The following is a 10,541-nucleotide window of genomic DNA, read 5'->3' on the forward strand; positions in this document are numbered from 1 at the left end:
TTTTTTTTTTTTTTTTTTTTTTGAGACAGGGTTTCTCTGTAGCTTTGGAGCCTGTCCTGGAACTAGCTCTTGTAGACCAGGCTGGCCTCGAACTCACAGAGATCCACCTGCCTCTGCCTCCCGAGTACTGGGATTAAAAGCATACGCCACCACTGCCCAACTTTCCTCATATATCTTATAAGATGCTGGGTTTGTGCCCACATCACTGAGCTATCAATACATTCAATTAAAACACATCGAAACTAATGAGGCCTCAGTGGGGTTCGGGGGGGAGGCAGAGGTGGCTCCCATTTGGGAGTACCTCCTGCCAGGTACGTTCATGACTTTCCCCGGTGCTGTCATAAAACACCCTGACCATAGAAATTTAAGAGAGAAAGGGTTTATTCTGTCTCCATTTAAAGGTACAGTCCATCAGGTCAGGGAAAGCATGGTGGTAGGACTGTGAAATTCTGGTCACACAGCATCCACAGTCAGGAACCATAATGTGATGCATGCGGTGCTCAGCTCACTCACTCTGTCTGTCTGTCTACCATCTATCCATCCATCTATCCTATCTATCATCTATCTTTCCATCTTCTATCATCTATCATCTATCTATATCTAATATTCATACATACATCTATCATCTAACATCTATCCTTCTATCGTCTATCTATCTGTCTATCATCTATCTGTCTATCTACCTTCTTTCTTGGAGACAGGGTCTCATTGTATATAGCCCTGGCTGGCCTAGACCTCAATATGGTATCACCCATTTTCAGAGTCAGTCTTCCTACCTCAATTTACCTAATTAAGTAAATCTCGCAAGGCGCACCTAAAGGCAGGTGCCCAGATGATTCTAAGTGCCGCCAAGTTGACAGTCAGTATAAACCTTGACAGTGGGACTAGCAGTGGTGAATAGAATGCTCCCTGCAACACAGTAGATGCTCAATAAATGTAAGTGGTCATAAAGGAGAGGAGGGTGGTTCTAAGCAGAATTGCAGGGTCCAAGGCCTGCCCTGGCATAGGGGAAAACAGATGTTCCCTAATTTCTCACAGTCATACTGATATTTTTGAGGAGAGCAGGGAGGATCTTATGTACCCCCGGCTGGCCTCAAACTCACTATCTAGTCCAAACTGCTTATTCTCCTGCCTCCACCATCCAAGAGCTGGAGTTACGGTGCACACCACCACACGCAGCCACCCAGCTGCATCTCCTGATTTCATCTGCATCAACAGCCTGGCCGTGCCTGACCACATAGGGCTTCTGGCAGAATGAGGAAGGATTATCAGGGCCAAGCATTAGCTCCGAGCCTAGCACACAACTGATGCTCAGGAAATGGGAATTGGAATGAATTATGATATCATTAGTTTGTTTTGTTTGTTAGAGTCTCGCTGTGTAACTCAAGATGGCCTAGAACTCATTATGCAGTCTAGGCTGGCCTCAAAATCAGTCCTCCTGCCTTAACTTCTGCCTACCACAGCTGCCTGGCTTTTTAAAAAAATCATCTTCATCACCATCATCATTATCATCATCATATTATTTATTTATTTAGTGTATGTGCTATGTGTGTGTTCCCATGTAGTTACACATGCACGCACACACATGCACACACACACAGTGTGCATGTGGAGATCAGAGGACAGCTATGGAAGTCAGTTCTCTTTTTTCAACATATGGGAATGAACTCCAATCATCTGGCTAATGGCAAATACCTTTACCTGCTGATCCATCTAGCTGGGGTGTGTGTGTGTGTGTGTGTGTGTGTGTGTGTGTGTGTGTGTGTGTGCATATGTGTGTGCATGTGCACATGTGTGTGTGTGTTTCAGAAATTTTTAGGTAAAGCCTGAAGTTTCTGTGAACATTTTCTAAGGTTACTGAACAGGTCAAGCTATATTTTACATACTCTCATGGATTCAACAGCACAGTGGCATCCAGCCTTCAGGAGCCACCTACTGGGGAGGAAGCATTAGTAACGATGCCTGTCATTCAGTGCACTTTTCCTAGGTTCGGTTTGGAGCCATTCATTGCAACTGGATAGAGATACAGTTCGATCTTCATTGTTATTTTGTTTTGTTTTTGTTTTTCCAGATAGAGTCTCTCTGTGTAGCCCTGGCTGCCCTGGAATTGCCCAGGCTCGCCTTGTACTCAGACACCTGCCTGCCTCCGCCTCTGCCTCTGCCTCCTGAGTGCTGGGATTAAAGCTGTGCACCGCCACCACTACTTGACTGTGTTTCTTTTTCTTACCTGGAATCACTGACTAGAATCTAGTGAGCAGCAGGAGTGACGTGGATATCTTTGTCTCGTTCTTGACTTTGCAGAGAAACATGGGGTCCTTTTCACTGCTGATGAGGAGGACCCTAGCACTGAGGTTTCATCTTCTCACTCCCTCCTCCTCTCCCTCCCTTTCCTTGCTATTCTGGAACAGGTCTCAGTAGCTAGGCTGAAACTCTCTCTGTTGCCGAAGATGACCTTGAACTTCTAATCCTTCTCCTCCTCCTCTGGACTGCTGGAATGGCAGTTTTATCCCACCAAACCTGTTTATATGATTCTGGGTTGAACCCAGGGCTTCCTGCCTGTTAGGCAAGCACTCTGCCAACTTCAACTATACCCCCAGCCCAGGGAGATCTTGCACACACGTCCTTTATCAAGTCGAGGTGCTTTTGGTCACTTTTGTTTTTGGATTTTGCTTTGGGGATATTTTTGTTCGTTTTCTATTATTGTTGTTGTTGTTATTGTTGTGTGTTTGTGCACACAATAAGACGTATGCCATAGTATGTGTAGGGAGGTCGCGGGACGTCAGTTCCTGCCTTCCACCTTTATGTAGAGTCTAAGGATTTAACTCTTGTCTCGGCTTTGGGGCATACACTTTACCTGGTGAGTCATCTCAGCGGCCTCCTTATTTATTGTTTGTTTGAAGACAGATCCCATGTATCCTAGGCTGACCTCAGACTCACTCGGTAGTCAAAGATGTCCTTGAACTACTAGATTCCAGGCAACTTCAATATCTAGCTTGTTGAGTGTTTTTATCATGAACCAACATTGCATTTTACCAAATGCTTTCTTTTTTTTTTTTTTGCCTCTATTGAGATTATCTGAAAGAGCCGTTATTATTGGTTCCCTCTAACAAGCTATTCAGAGCATACGTGTGCATTCTTTGTTTCCATCCACCCCCTTTTCGTTTGGTAGCAGATCTCACCGCTGACTCCAACAGCACAAGTGGACCTCTCTCATCCTTCTCTCCGGCTGCATGGTGACATTGCAAGGACTCATTGTGTGACTGAGTCATAGTTTACATACCTGATGTGCTGCTGATGGTTGTAATAAGGTGTTTTGCAAATTGTGTAACATCAGCCCCTCTGGAAAGTAAATGTGGCAGGACCCTGGGAGTGTGCAAGTGTGTATGAAGGCAGAATGTGGCATGTGACATGGTGGTCATGTGACATTGCAGGTGGTGTCCCTTGGTCCTTGGAGTAGCACTTATTGGGTTCTACCTCAGCCCATGGGCACTGGGAAATGAGGCAGGACCACACACAGTTTGTTGCATTGGCCTGTTGATACTGGCATGGACCTTGCCTTTACCTCCTCGTGTTTCACTGGTCCAGCAGGTCTCAAACCTGAACAAATGCCCCAGTGTCTTCAGGGAACTTGGAGCTCTCCGGGCTGTACTGACAGAGACTTCTGAGTCAGGGCTCAGAGCTCTCTGTGTTGGAGTTGAAAGAGAACTGGGGCGGAAAGAAACTTCAGATGCCATGGCCTTCTCTAACCTTCCTGTCTCCTCCTCTCCCCAGGTTACAACCATCCAGCTCTGGCGAAACTCATCCAACAGCCTCAAAACGCGGTATGTCTCCCTGATATGCAGACAATCTGCCAATGATCAGTCTCACTAAGCATCTTTAGACATGGTTCATCCTCAGCACTTCAGATGCTTGCTGAGCCTGTATCCTGTGCCAGGCACTCAGATGCCTTACTGAGGTGCTGCCTAGGTTTCCTCAACTTGAACTAGAGTCACCTGAGAAGAGCAGAAGCTCAGTAGTAGAGAAAATGCCTCCATTCCATTGTTCTGTGGGCGAATCTATAGGACATTTTCTTGATAGATGTGGGAGGGTCCAGCTCTCCGTGGGCGGTGCTACCCCTGGGCAGTGTTCCTGGGTTGTGTAAGGAAGCAGGCTGAGGGACTAGAGAGATGGTTGAATAGTTAAGAGCACTTGTTGCTCTTGCAGAGGACCTGGATTGGGATCCTAGCACCTACATGTTCACATCTGTCTGTAACTCCAGTTCCAGGGAATCCCTTACCTCTTCTGACCTCCACAGGCTCCTGTATGCATGTGCTGCACACACATACACTTAGGCATGCACATAAAATAAAATAAATTTTATTTAAAAATAATCAAGCAAGCTGCAGGCAACATGCTAGTAAGCAGCAGTTCCTGCATGGACTCTGCTTCAGTTCCTGCCTCCAGGTTCCTGCCTTGAGCTTCTGCCCTGGCTCCCACGGAGATGGACTGTAACCTGTAAGACAAACAAGCCTTACCTCCCCAAAGATGTTTTAGTTCTGGTACTAGTCACAGTGACAGAACGTAACTATGACTGTGAGAAAAACTCAGCACCCCTACTCCCATGCAGACAGTGACTTAACCCCATATGTCGGCTGAGAATTGTAACCACATTTAGGCGACAGAGTAAAGGACGCAGTGATGTATAGGCAAAAGACAATGATAACACTTAACATATGAACAATGTATATGTGTAAAGTATTGTGTTCTGCTCTTTAAGATTTTTGTTTTGTTTTTTTTTGTTGTTGTTGTTGTTGTTGTTGTTTTGAGACAGGGTTTCTCTGTGTAGCTTTGAAACCTGTCCTGGAACTTGCTCTGTAGACCAGGCTGGCCTCAAACTCACAGAAATCCACTTGTCTCTGCTTCCTGAGTGCTAGGATTAAAGGCATGCACCACCAGCACCCAGCTCTTAAATGTATTTCTATAAAAACTTAATGCATGTGTATATTGTATGTTGAGCATACCACACATACCCCATAACCACCTATATGGTCTATGCTTTATAATAGTAATGTTCTGTATTTCGGGAATGTTTAATAGATGAAGAAACTAAAGAGGAGGAAGATTATATATCTACCTTATTAGCTTTTTTATTTGCTATAACATAAGCAACTTAAGGAGGGAAGTGCTTATTTTGGCTCATAATTTGGGGGTACGCCATCATAATCTAAGGGTGCACCATCGTGGTGGGGAGAGCATGGTGGCAGGAACAAGAGGCAACTGGTCACATTTGCAGACTTGATTTCCCTTCCCACCAGCATTGGGGTAGGGGGTCTCTATCACTTCATATCCTGTCCAACACTTAGAGTGTGTGTGTGTGTGTGTGTGTGTGTGTGTGTGTGTGTGTGTGTGTGTTTCTGTGTGACTCAGAGAAGAATATCCTTGTCCACCCATGTTAGGAAACTTGATCCCTAAAGGAAAGCAAGGGACGAAAAAAGCCCAATCCTAGTCAAGAAGTGAACTCCACTCTTAACTGTGCTGGGAATATAGCTCTTGCCTAGCCTGCAGGAAGCCTGGGTTTTATCCCAGGCATTGTACAAACTGGATGTAGCTGTGCATGACTCTAATTCCAGTCCTCAGGAGGTACATACAATGATATCAGATGTTCCAGGCCATCTCTGGCGGTAGAACAAATTCAAGGCTAGCCTGGGCTACAAAAGACCCTATTCCAAAAAGTCTTTTTTAACCTCAAAAGTGAAGATCTCTTGAAAGAGCCATGGTCAGTTGGCATGCCCTGCCTGGGACGGACTGGAGGACAGTCTCACCTCCAGTTCATTGAGCAGGTGCAAGGGGGAACCCCACGAAGGCGGCCAGTGAAGCCAGAGGCTCAGAGGATGTGTTTACGTTCAGAGCTGCTTTGTTTCAAAACTTGTGCAGATCCCAGATGCCTTGGCAGCTGGTGCTGAGAGAATGTGTCAACAAACATGTCACACATATTTGCAGTGTCAGCTGCCTGCGGACAGTCTCCCCAGCAACACATGATGTCAAGATGCAAAGATCCTGATCTCACAGGGACTCACAGGGACCTTCCCTGCCTACTCCACATACCTGCCACGTCTTACCCAGGCAAGGACTGGTCCTCACCTTCACCTTCATCTAAGCCGTTCAAGGTGGGAATTACAGGTGGACCACCAAACCCACCAAGCATGTCCTTGGGTTCTGGTCCTCATGTTTGTCCAACAAGAGCTTCACCCACTTTCTAATCACCCCACACACACACCTGGCTTCCTATCAGTCCTCTTGGCCACATTAGCACTACTATGAGGCTAGTGATTTCATGTCTCTTCAGAAATGGATACGGGCCCTTGTGGAGTCTATCTGGGTTCCCGTTCTCATGTCTCCAGGGTCATCTCAATACCTTTTCCCACGCTGTGCACTGTGCGTTTGGTCAGCCTGTGTGTAGTCACACGGCCGTGAGTGACAGCTGCGGCTAGGCTTCCCTGCACCTGGGATGGATGCAAAGAGAGGGCCAAGTAAGACACTCGCCAGTCTGTGACTTCCGGGCTGGTTCTACCATTCTTAAGCATGAACTCTGTACTCTCTCTATGCCTTTTCTCCTCAAGGCTCTCTCTATCGATACCTGGCAAGAGGTGCCCACATTGGCAGACGAAGGTCCTGAAGTTCGGAGATGGTAGGCGACTTGCCCGAGGCTATGCAGCCAAAGCCAGTTCTCTCTCCCCTGGCTGCACTTTAAGAGAGCCGAGCTGGTGGCAAGCCTTCTGGAAATCTGTCCTCATTTGATTCTGCCACCACGTGTCCCAGATATCTTCTGTTCTTAATGTCACGCTTTGTCGAGCAAGAACACCACCCCCACATCTTCTCTGGGCCCAGATAGGCAGTCAAGCTGCCAGGCCGCCTGTCGCTCTCCGGGGGCCTTTTTCCTGCAGCCCGTGGCAGCAGTTTGTTCCCACCCTGGTGTGAGGGTTGTTGACTTCTCACAGGCCCCATGAGTAGGTCAGAGCCAGAAGGAGATGCCTTTAAGGAGATGCCCTGCCAATGAACCAAGGTCTCCAGTTGTGTCAAGCAAATGTGTGCCCGGCATTCGCATTTCTGAGCAGAGGTACCTGGAGGGCCTGGCCCAGAATGCCAACAGAAGCCAGCAAGCCCATGCTGGTGGCCTGTCTGTGTATCTTGGGACCAATTGCCTGACCTCTCTGGTCCTCAGCAGTGAGGAGAGTTCACAGTTCATACTTCTCATCCTCTTTGCCCCCTCTGCATCTTTTAGTTCTGCCAAGGAGGGGACACAAAGCAGGAGAAACTACAAAGGTATGAATGTACACCACTTTCTAAACCACATCTCCAAGCCATCAGGAGAATGGTTGCTGGCCTTCCTGTCCTGAGTCTCCCCCAGGGGAGCAATGGCACAGTTCAGACTTGCATTGAGCTTATTATCAGATCATGTCCAAGACAGGGAAGTGTCTTAAAGTCCTCACATCCCAGTGCAGCCTCCATTTGTCTGTTTTGGTGTGTGTGTTTCTGACACAGGGTCTCCTGGAATCTAGACTGGCCTCAGCCTGCCTAAGGACAGCCTTGAATTTCTGAGCTTCCTGCCTCCACTTCCCAAATGTTTGCTTTTGCTGGCGTGGGCCACCATACTAGATTTCTGCAGTGCTGGGCATGGAGAAAGCTTTGTGCAGGGTAGGTGAGTGCTCTACCAGTGGAGCAATGTCCTCCACCCAGACCTCTCTGTGGACTCCAGGCTGGCCTTGAGCTTGAGAGGAATCTATGCCACACCCTGCCCAATTCCTACTTTTTATAATAAGTGTCCCTTTTTTCCCCCTTTTGGTTTTTGGTTTTTTGAGAGAGGGCTTCTCTCTGTAGCTCTGGCTGTCCTGGAACTCACTCTGTAGACCAGGCTGGCCTCGACTCACAGAGATCCACCTGCCTCTGCCTCCCGAGTGCTGGGATGGAAGGCGTGCGCCACCACCACCCAGCCTTATAATAAGTGTTCTTATTCATAGCAAGAGATTACTTTTTCATTTACAAACTGCAAAGACAGTCCGTGCCTCCTTTCTCCAGCTGCCTGTCGTGGAGGTCGTTCTCCAAATGACGGATGCAGGTTGATGCTGCTCAGGACCAGGCACAGCCTCCACTTGGAACTCACCAGTCTACACAGTGCTTTTCTTTGTGATGTGCCCTAGAATCCAAGCCAAGGTGCCAAGTTGCGTTCAGTGTGCCAGTTTACAATCCAGGCCCACTTCCGAGTGACCTCACTCTACCCCTTGAGCAGCCTCTCTGCTGCCAGTCCCTGCTGGTATGTGTCAGAGGGTGAATCCCCAGGACGGCTCTGCTCTTAGTCCACTGCAGTGTGTTCCTCATTAGCATGAGGGCCAGCTCCAGCACCCAGACAAAGAAGGGACTTGGGCTCCAGGTCGACCTCCAACTGTGTCCTTTAGCACAGAGTGCTTCCTTCATCGTTCTCTTGAAATCCTGGACTATTCTGAATTCACTGGCTGTAAAGTACGCCACTCCCCTCCCCCCATACTCATCTGCTCATCTGACCAGTGACTACCAGGGAGTGGGTGACAAATGCACTGTGCTTCCTCCTGGTCCACTGTTGCCCGCTCTCTGGGATCATTCATTCCCTGCTGGTGGAGTGGAGGAAGGAGAAAGGCCACAGGTGGGAAGCCACAACCTCCTAGAGTGTTCCTAGAACCCCTGTACACAAAGATGGGCACAACGTGCTCTCTCCATTTTAAAGATAAGTCGTTGGGGCTTCGCTTTAAATGACTTACCATTAATAATTTTGACTTTGTTTTGTTTGGGGATTTTTGAGATAATGTCTCATGTAGCCAGGCTTTAGACTCACTTTGTAGGTGAGGCTGACCTTGAGCTTCTGACCCTCCTGCTCCACCTCCCCAGTTCTGGGGTTACAGAGCTAAGCCAGCACACCTGATCTATGTTGTGCTAAGGGTAGAGCCCAGAGCTTCCAACCTACTAGGCGAGTCTCTACCACCCGAACCTCAGCTCCAGCCCCTGAAGTTGTTAATATGGGACCTGCCTCACTTAGGGGTTTGCAGTACTATCCCTCAGCCAGAGGCCATTTGAAGATAAATGTGTATCACAATTTGAAAGTCAATGCACATTTCCGTTTTCTTTGGAAGTGTGCTCCTGCCGTCTTTCTCAGCCTGTGGACCTCCCAGCAGCCACAGGGCAGGGCAGACTCATCTTTGAACAAACAACTTGATCTCGGTCCTTACACTTCTCCGATGTGAGGAGCAAACATCGGTTCAGCATCAACTCACACTGTTGGTTTCCTTGCAGAGGGAATGAGTTCTCTGGACCCGTATCTATGAAAATGGGAGACAGGGGATGATTGATGTAAAGATGCTTGTGATGTTCTGACTTTTTTCTCTGTTACTCGGCAGCTCCACCAGCATACCTCCTTGTGTATGTGTGTACACACACGCATGCATGCACTTGCGTGTTTGTGAGTGTGCAGGGGTACATGCATCACAGCACATGTGTAGAGGTCAGACGGCAATCTCAGGCGTCAGTCCCTGTCTTCAACTGAACAGACAGTCTCTTGTTTCCCACTGTGCTCTCCAGGAAGCTGGCCTGAGCTTCCAAGAATTCTCCCATCTCTGCCTCATATCCTGACACTGGGATTATAGACGCTCACTACCGCATCCAACTTTACATGCGTTCTGGTGATCTGAACTTGGGCCCTCACATTTACATGGTGCTATACCCACTAAGCCAGCTCTCCAGCCCCTGCTGCGACCATAGAGTGCCCCTCCCCACCTTTTTTTTTTTTTTTTTTGGTTTTTCAAGACAGGGTTTCTATGTGGCTTTGGAGCCTGTCCTGGAACTAGCTCTGTAGACCAGGCTGGTCTTGAACTCACAGAGATCCGCCTGCCTCTGCCTCCCGAGTGCTGGGATTAAAGGCGTGCGCCACCACCGCCTGGCTGAATCCCTCCCCACCTTTTAAAATTAAGGTGCAATATTGAATTCCAGGCCAGCCTGTGTCACGTGAGACTTTGTCTCCCTGAAAAAAAAAGAACCCCAAAACACTAAAATAACACCAATGAGCCCACAGTGCCACTTAGAGCCTATTTGAACCCCACAACTACATAAAGGCACCGTGTAGAACAGAACCTGGGTCGGCCCCCGAGAGCTGATGTATCTGTCTGCTGTTCTTTTACAGAGTACTTTCATCAACAGACCTGCCTTGGGCATCCTGCCTCCAGAGAATTTTGTTGACAAGCTCCGGGAGTCCTTGATGTCGGTGAGTTTGCGGGATAACCCTTCCCAGGTTTGTAGCCCCCCTTCCGGCCTGTCTGTCCTCAGAAGTGGCCATGGCGGGGTCAAGGAAGGATGAGGTCCATAGCCAAGGAGGATGGGTGGGCAGATGGCAGCTGATGCAGTAGCTGTCTGGTCCATGATTCCCTGTCTCAAAGTTAAGAGAAAAAAGAAGAAAAGGAGGGACAGAAGGAGGGAGGGAAGAAGGGACGGAGGGAGGGAGGGAAGGAGGGAAGGAGGGAGGGAGGGAAGGAAGGAGGAAG

At 48.3% G+C, this 10,541-nt stretch overlaps 1 protein-coding gene across 1 annotated transcript in view; it reads left to right on the top strand.

Moving 5' to 3' along the window:
• The window catches only part of Abat (4-aminobutyrate aminotransferase), an 85,931-nt gene that overhangs the window by 58,846 nt on the left and 16,544 nt on the right, over positions 1–10,541 (top strand). The window contains exons 6-7 of the mRNA XM_050136420.1: positions 3,772–3,821; positions 10,184–10,264. Of these exons, the coding sequence (XP_049992377.1) occupies positions 3,772–3,821; positions 10,184–10,264 (131 nt within the window). The remainder of the gene's footprint in view (positions 1–3,771; positions 3,822–10,183; positions 10,265–10,541) is intronic.

The sequence above is a fragment of the Alexandromys fortis genome, unplaced genomic scaffold (genome assembly GCF_014885135.2).
Source record: "Alexandromys fortis isolate MF-2015 unplaced genomic scaffold, M_Fortis_MF-2015_v1.1 scaffold_29, whole genome shotgun sequence".
Lineage (NCBI taxonomy): Eukaryota > Metazoa > Chordata > Mammalia > Rodentia > Cricetidae > Alexandromys > Alexandromys fortis.